General features: G+C 34.7%; 1 protein-coding gene across 1 annotated transcript in view; it reads left to right on the top strand.

The window, feature by feature from the left end:
• Nucleotides 1-15,325, top strand: part of DOK6 (docking protein 6) — a 272,321-nt gene that overhangs the window by 70,544 nt on the left and 186,452 nt on the right. Inside the window, exon 2 of the mRNA XM_019729346.2 lies at nt 11,749-11,856. Within this exon, the coding sequence (XP_019584905.1) occupies nt 11,749-11,856 (108 nt within the window). The remainder of the gene's footprint in view (nt 1-11,748; nt 11,857-15,325) is intronic.

Raw genomic sequence — 15,325 nt, 5'->3', positions numbered from 1 at the left:
TACACCATCCTTTATAGGCTGGGATCCTTCATTCTCTACTGAACTCCTGTTGCCTTTCTGATTATCTCCCTCAGAATCCCTTTTCCCCATTTCCCTTTAGATGTCAACCTTGCCCCTTTCTTCTTCCCCTATCCATCCTCTCCCCATGTCCCGTGCAGAATGCTATTGTGGTCCGCTTAGGCTAGAAGACCGTTTCTCTGAGCTCAGTTGCTTCATCTATAAAATGGAAATACTAGGAGTACCTATTGATGTGAGGATTAAATGACAAAGTGCTTGACACATAGAAATTGTTTCATGAGTATCAGCTGTTATTAGAAGTAAAGTCAACTAAGGGACATCCTGGCCTCAGGCTTTTCTTCTTCATCAAACTACTCTGCACCCCACCACCCAAGATCACCATTCAAAAAGACGAGCATGGAGTCTTCAGATGGCAGTCCATATACATTTTCTTTTAAAAGCCAAAAATACATCTCTGTGAAACATTAAACACTTGTTGATCATATTTTAACATTCCTTACCAGACAGGCATATACTTGTCTGGTAAGGAATATTACTGGCACATAACTCATAAATTGAGTGTATGAGTTCCCCAATCCTGTAGTGAAAACCAATTTATAAAGTTCTTTTTTATAGTTCTAGTTTTTCTTTATGCAGATCCAAGAAAGCATGGCTATGTATTTTTAGTTTTTGTCTTTCTTATACAAAAGCCATATATGTGTGCCTTTTTTTTTCACATGTAAACATATCCTAGAGCCATTTCCACATCCATACATAGGAAACTCTTATTTCATTGTGTATGTGTGCCATACTTTATTTAACAATTTCCTTATTAATGGGTATTGGTGTTATTTTTAATATTTTGCTATTGTCAACAATCCTGCAATAGATAACTCATGCATATGACATTGTTATGAATGCAGATGTATCTATGGTATAAATTTTAAATGTGGAAATTATGAGTCAAAGTCATATGTGTGTAAATTTGATACATTTTTTTTCAAACTAAAAGTGTTCATTATCTTTGGTATACTCTTTTCAAAATTTCTATTCTGTTCTATTGATCTGATTATTCAGGTGCCATTACCACACTGTTTTAATGATTGGAGCATTATCATATGTTTTAATACCTTTTAGGTCTCCCCCACTATGTTCTTATTTTTCTGAGGTTCTTTGGCTATTCGCTGTTTTACCATAAGTTAAATAATGTATCTAGTTATGAAAGAGTAATTTAAGTTTTATTGCATTAAAAATCTGAACTAATATAGGATTATTTATCTTCTACCACAAGCACAGTGTCTCTTTGCATTAAATCATGATTCATGTTCTCCAGAAAGGTTTTGTAATTTTTTTTTGTGTGTGTGTGTGGGTCTTAGCCTTTCTTTTCAGTGCATTTCTAGACTTTTTATTAACATTTCTGTGGCTATTGTAAATGGAGCTTTCTATTCTACTTTACAAATGATTGTTGTTTGTTCTATTTAAGATTTTGGATTCCTGATAATTTTATAAACTTTTACCTTAGTGAAAATAATTCTCTTATGCTCTATAATAGGTAGCAGTTGATTCTATGAAGTTTCCCAAATATAGTTATTTCATCTACAGATTGTTTTAGCTGTTACCTTCTAATATTTCTATCTCTAATTTCTCTTTTTTAATTGCAGTGGTTAAAATTTCTGCTAACATGTCAATTGTCATACTGCTAAAGGGAATCTTTATTATAATCCTGATTACCAAAAATAATGTGTGTTTTTTTTTAAGTATAATGTTGGTTTGGGGACTCATTTCAGTGGTGGAAGGAGGAGGGGAGAAAAGAGTGTGTATTTTTATCCTGTTAGCACATATATATCATTACACTTTTATTAACTGACCCAATATTATATTTATTTTTGCTCTGTTTCCCCAAACTGTTTGCCCCTTGAAGACAAGTATGAGTTTTTTCCCTGTTTTAAGCATGCTTTGCATATTGTCAGCATTAATTTATTATGCAACTTGAATTATAAGTTAAGCCACTAAAATTGCAACCTACTTTAATTTTCTCTCATGCTCTTGAATAATTTTTAAGTAGATATATTTACTTGCATATGATAGAGGAATTGATGCCGTTTACATTGACAGAACATGTAAGACTTGGATCAAGAAGGTGGCTTTTGGCTGTGACCTGTGCATAAATAATGTGCATTACCCAAAAAGATTGAAAACATTGTTATATTTTTGTACATGTTTGTGACATATAAGCCATAAAAAAGGGGAGACTGGAGGCATTATCATGAGCAGGCAAACTTGATCTGTCCTAAGTTTCCTTCCTTGAAAACTAAGTATTATATTGATAGAAAAAATGAATCAGGTTGACCAGATGGCAGAACATCTGGAAAGCACAAAGAAAATGTTGAATGTATAATGTGGTGACTATAGTTAACAATACTGTATTGTATACTTGAAATTTGCTGAGAGTATATTTTAAGTGTTCTCAAAACAACACAAAGAAAAACAAAAAGGAGAAAACGATAGCTATGTGATCTGACAGATGTATTAGTTAGCTGGACTGTGGTTTCATTTCACAATGTATACGTAGAGTATTACCCCCTATTCACAGTTTGGCTTGGCTTTTCATGGTTTCAGTTACTAACGGTCAACCAAGGTGCAAAAATATTAAATGGAAAATTCCAGAAATAACAAGCAATGCATAAGTTTTAAATTGTGTTCCATTCTAAGTAACACGATGGAATCTCACGCTGTCCCGCCTAGCATATGATTCGTTTGTTTGTGCTGGGGAGTTGTGAGTTCCTAGAGGGCTTAGTTTGAATAAAAGAAGTAGGACATATGTGGGAAAGCTAAGGTAGATATTGTGTGGAAGGCTTTGTATGCTAGGCTTATGCCTGATAAGCAAGCAGAACCCGTCAATGGTGCCAGGGGATGGAGAAAACATTAGGGTGATTATTTTGATGGTGATGTACAGAACACTTTGCAGTAGAGAGAAAGCAGAGGTAGGAAGCCCAGTTAGCAAACTATAACGATACTACTACAGTATTATACCAAACTTTGAGTAAGTTACTTAACTTTTCTGCCTGACTGCCCCTTTCTGTAAGCCATAATAATTATATTGTTTACCTCATTGGGTTTTGGTGTGGTTTAAACTATGTTAATATTTGTATAGTCCTTAGAACAGTGGGGAAACAATATTAATAATAATAATAGTTATTAATATATTAATATTTCAATATTAGCAAAGCAATATAATAGACATATACACCCCTCACAACATGATAACCCCCCACCTATTGCCCCCCTGACATCGTATATAGCTGTTACTATACCATTAACTATATTTCCGATGCTGTACTCCACATCCTGTGATTCTATATATAATTATAGTCGACATTCAATATCATTCAACTTCACTTCATGGACTGTGTAGATGCCTGACCACTGCACCAGTGCAATTTTTACCTGGCAGGCAAAATTAAATTAGAGAAAATGATAGAAATAAAAGTGTGCAGTAGATAAGAAGCACTGCATACAGTTTGCAAAGAAATTAACTACCTTTCTGAGTAAAAACTCCTGCTTAATGTTTCCTTCCAAGGTAGCTTCATACACTTGAAATCAGTCATCCTTCAAGCTATTTTTTCCTGGGCTTTCGAAGTCCTGAGCTTTCATATCTTCATTCTCTGAGGAAGGAAGCTTCTCTCAGGGACTGAGGTGGATTCATTCCTCAGGCTTTAAGGCACCTATGCTTTCAAAGGCCACTTAGTTTAGATCTGGATGTTTTCATTGAAGCTTGTTTTTTTGTTTTGTTTTGTTTTTGTTTTTTGTTTTAAACATCACTTATTTACTGTATAAGATTTATGTCCTTAAAATGAAAAGTTACAAAGCTTGTCCAAAACATATTTTTAAAACAGTCTTTTTGGGGGCAAGAATTTATTTGTAACTAAACACATGGATTTACAGAGTTCTTCCCTGGTTTCATCACAAGCAAACCCAGTGTTACCCTTAGGTCCCTGGTTTTAGAAGGAGGAAAGTAGGTTTCAAACCCTGTCTCTTCTCACTCCTTTCAGTCGTCTTTTTTCGTCTCTCCCATCACTTGAGTTTTCAGACATGAAATGTTGCAACTCTGCTGAAGTTTTCAGTGTATCAGAATAAATGAGTAATTTTTCACTGGCTGATTTCCAATTCTTGAGAATAAGGACTGTCTTCTAGAGATGTAGGATGTATTTCTCTGTGATTAGCTCAACAGAAAACAAAGGAGAAGGGGTGGGTTTGAAGGAAGACAGAGAAATGCAGTTCTAGGTGAGGATTTAATGGGCGAAGTAACTTGTTTCATGACACTTTGGGATTAGTTCATGAAAGTTCTTTAATGGCAAGCTTCAGAATTTCTTTAATAAGCGATGGGTAATGGTGAGGCATTTGTTGTTCTTTGTTCATTTGTAACTTGGTCAGAAGAGTTACCAGGGCTGTGCTTTAGGACATAGAATATGGCAACAGTTAGGTTGGATTAGAGTAAAACAAGTGTGAAGGCAGGAGATCAGCTGGGAGGTTACTAGAGCAGTGTTTCTAAAGTGAGATTCCATTCGATTTTTGTAGGGAAAAATGAAAGGGAGGGATGTTTTACATGGATGATTAACTGTATTATGGCAACTAAATGGGTGTTTTTTAATGTAGTGGGATGAAATAGTTTCAATGGCTGCTGAGGGAAAAAGGGAAGGCAATGTAGAAATTTTATTAACCAATCACGAACTAGAAAAAGAATAAGATAAGTATATTAAAAAGAATAAAATAGAAAATGAGATGGTGAAAAGTTCAGTTATATCACTAACCACCTAAAGGTAAGTGGATTATGCATCTCTGTTGATAAATAGAATGTGTCAGAAGTGTACAGCCACATAGGAAATAATTGACATATTTGACTATGTTAAAATTAAAAACTTCTGCATGGAAAATTAAATTACAAAAAAGTGAAAAGTCAAGCTACAATAGAGGAGAATGGTATTTCCAACACATCTGCCTGATAAAGGAATTAAAATTAAATGACATTTTAAAATTCCTACAAATCAACAAGCAAGAAGGAAAAGAAACAAATATAACTTATATATCAACATGGGGAAGCTCAATCATATAATTGGATGTGAAAATTAGGTTTCTTAGTGTTTTCTTCATGATCTTTTATACTATTAATGTGAAATTTAAAATATAAAAACTAATAAATATTGCTTATGAAGGTATGAAAATAAAGTGGACATATAAAGTCTTTGATTGGAAGGATGCACATTAAGGTATTATGTGGTGTGCAGTATATATCCAAAAGAGTTTAATTATTTCGTGGTGACTACTGACCTTACAAGCTCTGAAATTTCTTTTAGATCATTACAAACTTTCCTTACAATTGACATTTTAGTAATTCCTTAAATTCATCACCAAGTACAGCAACTCTTTACGGTCCATTGAAATAAATCAAGTAACCAGAAACCTCACATCAGTTGAAAAGATAGTGTAAGTACCCCAGGTGAAACCAACATCTGAATATCATCATTACATTTAAAGAGCAATGGATTATTAGAGGCATTGAATAATCCTGTTTTAGTTTTAAACATTTCATTCAGGATAATTCAGAAGATATGTACACGTAAGCCAAGTTGATATACAAATTTGAAAAAAGTCATGGGAATCTGTTTGCTGATTTGGTATTTTAAGTGTATTAAACTTTATAGTTTTAAAGAGGCAACAAAAAAGCACTAATTGTTGATAGCAGGAAGAGTCAACATTGGGTGAGTATGCAAATTTACATCAAGACACTGAAGTAAGATAATGTGTCTACAAGGAGGACACGTTTAATAGTAAGAATTTATTCTAAGAGCTAGACTAGAAAGCATCCACTTTACAGGAAGGCTGCAGTTTATAACTTTCTCAAGAGCAGTTTTGGTTATGCAAATGTTTAAGTGTCATATCCAACTCAATATACCTAAAATTAAACTTCTCATTTCTTAAAGTTTCTGACAATTGCATAAATGCCATCATTCACTTGGTTACATAGATGCAAAAACTTAGATCTATCTTTAATTCATCTTTCTCATTCACTCATATTGAGTTTGTTGTGAAAGTCTGAATTTTTTCCATAATGTTTTTCATCTTGGGTCTCTCTCTTTCTCTCTCTTTTTCTCTCTCTCCACTGTCTTCAACATTGATTGAATTGTATTCTCTCTCTTTTGGTCCGACTGTAGTAATTACATTTTTATATGTTCATGGTCATTATTAACTCTGCTACTGATTTAATATTCTTTAAATTTTATTTGCATAATATCACTATCTTATAAAACCAGTCATTGACTCCCATTTTCCACTGCACCAAATGAAAACAGTCTTTGATTTTTAAGGTTCTCTGCCATTTTTATTTTTAATCTTCACTTCTTTCCTAGATGTCCTTTTTTTTTGTTTTTTTCCTCATTGCAAGCCATTCTCACCGTATCACAGGGGCATCTCCTTTTGGGGTTTTGCCCATAGATTTTAAGATAGTTTAGGTAAAGGAAGAAAAAAATCAATGGCAATGCCAAGATTTGATTCTGTGTGACTGAAAATATGGTTACCAAATGGAGGAAATAAGAAATCCAGGAGGAGGAGGAGTCAACTAAAGAGGAAGTATTTTGAGGTTCGATTTACTTGCTGGTCAAAATGGCAGCTGGAAGTTGTGATCCTGAAACTTCAGGAATTGCGTCTTTAGATGATTGAACTCTATGCTAATTGGGCCCATAAAAATGAACCGGTTCTACAGGGGAATACAGTTTTCACTGATTATTCAGTTCCACCTCTACAACTGACTGATGAAAATAAAACACCATGAATTTCAAATAACATGTTGATATAGAGCCAAAGAATATTCTCACTTAGAGAAACTAAACCCCAAAAGACATCGTTCTTTCCTGAACATCTTGAGCAAAGCGAAAGGACTTTTTGTTTCCTATCATGTCTGTGTGGGGCTCTCTGGAAGCAAGGAGGTGGAAGAGCGAAATTGTAAGTACCCTTCCAGTGCTGTGATTGTTTCTAAAAATTGCTGCTTCTTGGGGTACTTCTCAGCAGGTCTACTCTTCAACTAGTTTTCATTCTCATGATAATGATGACAGTTTCACACTCTCAACTGAAAACTTACTGCTGCTGGGAAGCATTTCATTTCTGGCTGTGACTCTAAACCATATGTGTATTCTCTCCCTGTATTTTATTGATGGCATGGTAGAAAAATGCAATCGAGACAACTATCTGTGTTCAGGTCAAAAAAAAAGCAAAAACTCTTGGCCTCCTCAAATATTGCCACGGGTGCCAATTTTGGCATCATTATCTGTCCCTTAGGAATTTCAAAATTGTTTTTCTGGATAAAGAGAAAGCAAGATAATAGAATCAGAAAACACTAACACATTCATTTTGGTCTTTCCAACTACATGAAATGAGAAAAATTGAGATAGACATACTGCTCTTAAAGCATTTTTCTAATGTTAATGGATAGCAGTATCTATATTTTGCATTAAACATTGGTGAATGATGCAAAGCTTGTGAGTTACAAAGTTGGTGAGAATTTTCTCATAAACATGAACTTTAAGTTATATTCCAATGAGAAAAAAAAGACATTTTTTTTTAATCTTTTGGTCCTGCAATTTATATTTAAATAGGTGAGTGTTTATACAGAGATAGATGCATATAGAGTTATGTATATTAACTACTTTTTATAAAAGCAAAGTGTGTCTTTCAATAGGACCATCTATATTTTGTGAGAAGACGAAGACCCAGGACAAAATACTGAAATTCCTCAGAGCATAAGCCTGCAATAACTATTCCTGGATGGGCTTTGCTTATTTGTTTATCTATTTGTTGTCTGGATATGTTCATCTGATACACCATCATAAATAAATAATTGAATCCTACACCCCAAATTATCATTTATATAGTATAGTATCTTTCAGAAGGGAACATAAACATAAGCCGACCCAGATACGCCACTTTCTTCTGTATCCCTTAAAATCTCTAGAGATGAAGTTTCTATGACTCCCTTCAGTGCAATGGAAGCTTCAGGTATGACAACTCCTGTCATCAGAAATTCTTCCAAGTTCCTCACCAAAATCCTTTAGAAGTACAGGGTTCATTAGGTCACTAGCTGGTGATAGAACAGGCCCATTAAATGTGACATTTGGTGAAGTTAAAGCTTGTGAATAGGTCTTAGCTAAATAATGTAATTATGGTTATGAACTAAAGCCAAGAAATCTGCCATCTACTTCACAGTGAGTCTTAAATGGGCAGAGTATGTCCTTTGTGTAACATCATGTTGGAAAGGAGAAAGCACTAAGGAAAAGGACTGGATCTAAAGGAAAATGGGAAGCAATAAAGAGGGTGTGTAGTTATGGCAAGCTGCTCTGCGGGCTAATGCAGTAGAAAACAAAAGCTGGGGAGCAGCTGGGGATCCTGGGGATTTCTGGAATTTTGGCAACAACATGGAATTTTCTAGAAGGAAAATCTGAAGGGTACCCAGGATCCTGTTTGAGGAGACAACTGGCATGTGGAGAACATAACTCTGAGAAGGTAAAATCAGTTATTTCCCCAGGAGAGAGGGAAACAGCATCTCAACAGTGATGAACAGGCAGGCGTGTCATCCTCCAAGAGAAACTGTGGGAGAAGGTGAATCTTCTTGGAAGCAATAATTCTGCTGCGAACCAGCCCAATAGGCTGCTCACCTGCATCTTTCGATGCCCTTGAAGAGCCAAGCAGTTATTTGAAGAGACTGCACTGTCTCCGCCCATATACTGCTAATGAAGGACATTTGTGTATTTTGTCTCATGGAACAAAAATAAAAATAAGGTACCTAATTTCATTCATATGGTTCTCTTTCATGCTGTCGAAGAATTTGTATCTTTCATTTACAAGCAAAATAAAACCTATTCCTTTTTGTTTTTCTCAGAGGACTGATTTCCTGATCTGAAGCCGTCATTTTTCCTGCTCATCTCTGAAATTTCTCCTGGCTACTCATATAAAGCACCAGATCCAGGGCCTAACCCAGAACACAGTATACTGTTAAAACCCTTTTAAATGAAGAGTCACAGAGAGGTGATCTCCTCATGCTTCCACTGATTTTGTTCTTCCAGTGTAAAGGGTGCTGACTCATGCTGAGTTTGACAGCACTGACACAAAATGATACTTCCAAACTCTCTTTTCCAGGCCCGTTTTATTATTGTACTCCTAGCACAAAGAAAAATGTTTTTAGAAACTATGCCCCCAAAAACAAAACACACACACACAACAAAACCTCTGCATTTATTAAATGATTATTTTATTACTTTAAGTTTAAAAATTCAAGGATGCAGCTGATCAGAATATAACTTTTCTGTAGCCATGATGAATTCACATTATTTTTCCCCAACAAATTATCATTAGACTTTTGATATATCAAAATAGCTTAACTGAAACAAACAGAAATGGAGAAACATTGTACACAATACTTGACCAATACCAGTAATCTTCAAAACTGTCAAGGTCATGAAAAGCAAAAAACAAACAAACAAACAAACAAACAAAACAACAAAAAAAACAGATAGGTTGAGAAACTATCAAAGATCAGAGGAGACTAAGGAGCCAGGATAAGTAAATACAATGCTGATCTGGGAATGGATCCCAAAACAAAACAGGACATGCGTGGAAAAAAACTGGTGATTTCTGAATAGAATCTGTAGTTTAGATCAAATTACTTTACCAAGATTAATTCTTAGTTTTGAAAACTGTACCGTGATTATTTAGGATGTGACATTAAGGGGATCTGGATAAAGTTTTCAGGGGAACTCTCTGTACCATTTTTGCAAATATTTTATAAATCTAAAATAATCTCAAAATAAGAAAATAATAAATGAAAGGCCTCAGCTTGGTAAGCAGTCTATTACATCAAGTCTTTTAACAATCAGTTTTATCTATATGTAGTTGCCTCTGTTAATGTAATAGCAAAGGATAAGATACTATTTAAAATACCAAATCTATTTTTCCTTATTATCCATTATCAGGTTTTTTCTGTAGCAATACTGAGTACCTAAATGGAAACACTTAAACGTTCTGACTCATGTTTAACTCACGCCTTAATAGAAAATAACTACAATCATGCAAGATGGGGCATCGCAGTCAGTGAATATGTGTTTTTGTGTGCCTCCATGAGTATTATAAGGTTTCATTTGACAGCACATGGTTTCTGAGCTACAAGCAATAAAGTGCAAAGGGTGCAGGGAAAAGCATTCCTCCTTAGGAAAGAACAGAAACCATACTACCAGGGTTAGTCTCAATTCCATTCAAAGAGGGTCTTCCCACCTCAACTGAGATTCAAAATCCATTAGTAAATAGCCAAAAGATAAATACATCCCACTGTGCAAATGATATTTTTTATTTATCTGCCTCCAATCTCTCAAATGTCTACTCAGATTCATGCAACTATTTTTCACGTCCACAGTCTTGCTACCACTACAACTACCTCAACTACCAACCACCACCATTTCTGCCAATAAAAATAAAATCTAAAAATATCTGTCTTAGCTTGGACTGCTATAACAAAATACCATAGACTGGGGTTGGGCGGGGGGGGGGGGGATGCTTGAACAACAGACAATGATTTTCTCACAGTTCTGGAGGTTAGAATTCCAAGATCAAGGTGCCAGGATGACCAGGTTATGAGGAGAGACTCCCTCCTGATTTGCAGATGGCAACCATCTCAGTGTGCTCACATGACCTCTTTTTTTGTGAGAGCTCAGAGAGAGAGAACAAGTTCTCTGGTGTCTCTTCTTCTAAGGGCACTAATCCCATCCTGAGAGTCTCATCCTTATGACCTCATCTAACCCTACTGATCTCCCAAAGGCCCCAGCTCGAAACACCATCACTTGGGGGTGAGGAATTCAGCACATGGATTTTGGGAGGACAGAATTCAATTCATAGCATTACCAAAACCCAAGAGTTTCAGTTAAGAGTGTGTGGGCTACACTTCAAACATATATACTGGGTGCATTCTGCTGACTGTCTTATTAAATCCTCAACTTCCTGAGGTGTATTGACCTTAATCTATAGATGTAGAAGTTAGGTCTTAGAGAAGTTAAAATAACTTCTGCAAGACAAGGCGTTTAATGAATAGCAGAACCAGCACTGAAAATAAAATTGTTCTGATTTAAAAACTGTATTCTTAGGCATTACAATAAAATACCCTAAATCTTAATGGAAGCAGGTGTAATGTATATTAAAGACCGAGTGAAATGATTTATTCAATGCAAAAATGATTTCATGGTATATTGTGAAGAGAGTAATTTTAGGAAGAGAGTAAATTTGATGCTTTCCCCGCCTTTGTTGTCAGCTGTGTATTGATGAATATAAATAGGTATATTGATTAACAATATCTAAACCATTGTGAAATTAGCAGGAACTCATTTGTATTCAATGGAATATTTAAACCGTTTTGTCTATTGATATTATATGTAACATAATTCTCAAAATCATGGGGATTGTTTGAAACTGTAAAATAGATCGGTACAAGCAATGATTTTTATAGTGTATGCAAATATCCATAATGGTTATTATGTGCTGAACAAGGTCTATTGCTAAGAGCATTTTATCTGCTTTATATTATACTATTCTCTGTTATTTTCTTTAAAGTGCATTTTAAAAATTTTATTCCCAATGGATTAATTAAATAGATAAATTCCTGATGCTACTAAACTCATGTAAAAAGATAGATAATAAGATTCCTTTATTTCCTTTCAGATTTTCAGACGATGCTGGTTGGTTTTCAAGAAGGCTTCTAGTAAAGGACCCAGAAGACTAGAAAAATTTCCAGATGAAAAGGCAGCGTATTTCAGAAATTTCCATAAGGTAAGTTAACAGTCTTTGGAATTGCTGGGGAATAACTGGACCCTTGGCAACAACTTGTGGAGACATTTCTTTTGATAGATGAAATCTGCAGAGGCAAAAATGCATGGCCAGGATAAAATGTCTCTGTTCCAATAAAATGCAAAAGTTATTTTTCTCCTTTATCTTAATCATCTGCTGTAAATGCCAGTGGTACCTCTGCAAAATGAAAGACTCATTTTTATTGCTGCTTTGCAAAATGAGATGACTCATAACTCAACCAGATCATTTCCCAAGGTGCTGAGTGGGCATTTCCCGTCTGTTCAGGTTAATTGTACATTTGTTACTTTGATTTCAACTGTCGGCAATATTTGGGAGCTAAAACTTTTGAGGATGGAGTTAGCAGTGCTAATGACACTTAACGTACATGGCATTTGCTGATTACAGCCTTAGTAAGACAGTGGTCAACATCAAACATGCTGATGTGTACAGATGTGGCAGAAATTCTATGAATGAAATACCAATTTATTAAGAATTAAAAGTATGTAAGAAATAACCCTACAATGATGCTAGATATGCTGCCTCAAGTTATCTTTGAGGATAACATCAAAACACAGTTACGTATTTGCTAGTACTGTGGAAGAGTCATGATCAGGACTCAGAATTGTCAAACAGTGTTGCTCGTTGGTAGAATGTCTTAATAAGCTCAGTAAAGATACCTATTCCTCGTTGGGTATAACGTAGAGTAAGCTACCCTGACTAGTGGAATGAATTTGTGGAATTTATTTTATGTGACATACAGATCTGATTTCTCCTTTTATTAAACAGAGTGGTTGCCAGAGGTAAGGGGGTGCAGGCAGGATAAATAGGGGGAGCGCAGAGAATTTTTAGGTCAATGAAACTACTCAGTATGACACTGGATCTAATAAAAACATTGAAGGTGTAGTTAAAATCCTTCTCACCAAGAAAAGTTTAGGTCCATATTAGTTTACTCATGAATACCTCAACATATTTAAGGGGAAAAAAGAATCTACATAAATACTTAAGGAAAATGAAAAAGGTGGAAGACTTTTCAACTCTATCAGACCAGTATTATGTGAAAAACAAACTAGACAAAGACATTAAAAGAAAGTGACTGACCAATATCCCTACGAACCTAAATTTCTTAACAAGCTAATCGAATTCAACAATATATTAAAAGGATAACATATGACCAGGTGACATTTATGATAGAAATTCAAGGTTGTGTTGTTTTAACATTTGGAAATCAATCAATGTGATAATGTAGAACAAAAGAGAAAATATATCATAGGATCCTTTAAATAGATACAGAAAAGGCATTTGACAAAATTCAACATTCATTTATGATTTAAAACTCTCAGAAAATTAAGAATAGAGTGAACTTCCTTACTAATAATTTTTTTAAAAAGTGTATGTGTCTAACTAAACCCATTGAAAAGAAAAAGGAAGAACCATTTCTATTCTCAGTGACATAATTGTTTGTTGAAAATCCTTGCTCATCTTCAAAAAAAGCCCTAGAACTAATGAACAAATTTTGTGAATGATATGTCTATAATTAATTGCACTTTTAATAGCAGTTAATACTTGGTAGATTAAAGTTTTAGAAAGAACTGAATTTGCAATAGTGTCAACAAATAATTCTGAATACATTTATCAAAGCACATGTAAAACCTCTACATTGAAAATTATGGAACATAATTGAGAGAATTAAGGAAGGATGATACAAATAAATGATGAGATATAAAATATTCTTAGCAGATTCAATATTGTTTGGGTGTCAATTTGCCCCAATTTGATATATATTTAGTATAATTATAATCAAAATTTCAGGAGTCTTTTTGTGTAGATATTGACAACCTCATCCCATATAGATATTGTATAATGTATAAAGTTACAGAAATCATGATAAAATGATTTTGCAAGAAAATATCTATGTAGATCAATGGAAGGGAATAGAGATGTTGGAAATGAACTCACACATGTATGGTCAATTGCATGTGAGAAAGATACTAAGATGAGACAATAGATTAAAAAAACAGTCTTTCCAACAAACCAAGCCAGAACAACTGGTGGTCTCTATGTAAATAAATGAACAGGGATTTTCCTTCACACCATACACAAAATAAACTGAAAACAGATCATCAGTCTAAACGTAAATGCTAAAACTATAAAAATCCAATAAGCTGTTTAACCTCTTTGTACCTAATGTTTCTCCTCTGAGAGATTATTATAATAATGTCCGTCAAAGAGAGTTATTGTAAAGAATAAGTGGAACGATAGACGTATAATGAGATTAAATATAACTAGATGTTACTAACAATGAAATTTTATAGCTAAGCCTGTGACTGCTTACTTGGCATATGGCAAGATGGAGCGAATGCTAGCCATTAGTAATCTAGGCTGGATGTGATGGTGAATTGAACAAAGATATTAATATTGAATTAGGAGCCAAAGGACCCATTTTGGGTATGCTTTGTGAAAACTGACAGGATGTACTTAGGCACTGGATATTGGGTGTAAGTGAAAAGTAGGCTCCTGGGTGATTCATGAGTTTGGGCTTCAGCAGCAGAGATAAGCAGAGAGCAATTCATGAAGATGGAGATGACGAGAAGGGCAGACTTTGAGTAAAAATCACACGCTTTCACTTTGTATGTGTTAACTTTGAAATATCTATTCAAATAACAATGACAAGTAGTTAATTAGACAAACAAATGTGGTCTTGGGTGGGGGTAGTGTTATTGATTAAGTGATTCATTTCGCTGTCATTGGTATATTGATATGGTAGTAGTTTATTACATAGCACTGGACAAAACGTCCTGGGGAGAGAATGAAGAAAAAGGAGGTAATTAACACTCCAACATTTAGAGGATTAGCTGAGGTGGAGGAACCAGGATAGAAACCAGAGTAACGCAGGCAGCAAGATGAAAAGAATAACATTGGAGTGAATCACTGGAAACCAAGAGAAAACTGTGTTAAAAAATTGAGCGAGTGGTCATCTATGTCTAGTTTGAGAGACTGAAAAACATGACGGAGAAGGGACCACTGGATTTATAACATGGAGGCCATTGGTGGTTTTGTCAAGAGCAAGTTCAGTGAAATATGGGGACTAATTTCTCTTGAAGTGACTTATGCAAGAATGAGAAGTGAGGAGGAGACAGCTACTTAAGCATTTTATTTCGAGTTTTGCTGTAAAACGGAGCCAAGATATGTAGCAAGTATGTTTATTTTGAAATACGATATATATTTTAACACACCTGTATGCCAATAGGAATGGTCTAGTAGACGGAAAATATTATGATTCGAAGGTGCCTGTGTGTAATTATAGGGTTTGGTTTTTCAGAGAACCAGAGATCACTCATTTTAGCAAAAAAGTAGGACTAGAATATGAGTGCAGATATAATTAGTTGGATAAAAATTAATACTAGAAAACTATGACTAACACTTCAAAAACACATGCACACTTTATGCACGA

This window comes from Rhinolophus sinicus, linkage group LG09 (genome assembly GCF_036562045.2).
Source record: "Rhinolophus sinicus isolate RSC01 linkage group LG09, ASM3656204v1, whole genome shotgun sequence".
In the NCBI taxonomy this organism is placed as follows: domain Eukaryota; kingdom Metazoa; phylum Chordata; class Mammalia; order Chiroptera; family Rhinolophidae; genus Rhinolophus; species Rhinolophus sinicus.
Note: the sequence above shows the minus strand (reverse complement) of the source record. Positions and strands in the feature narration are given on the sequence as shown.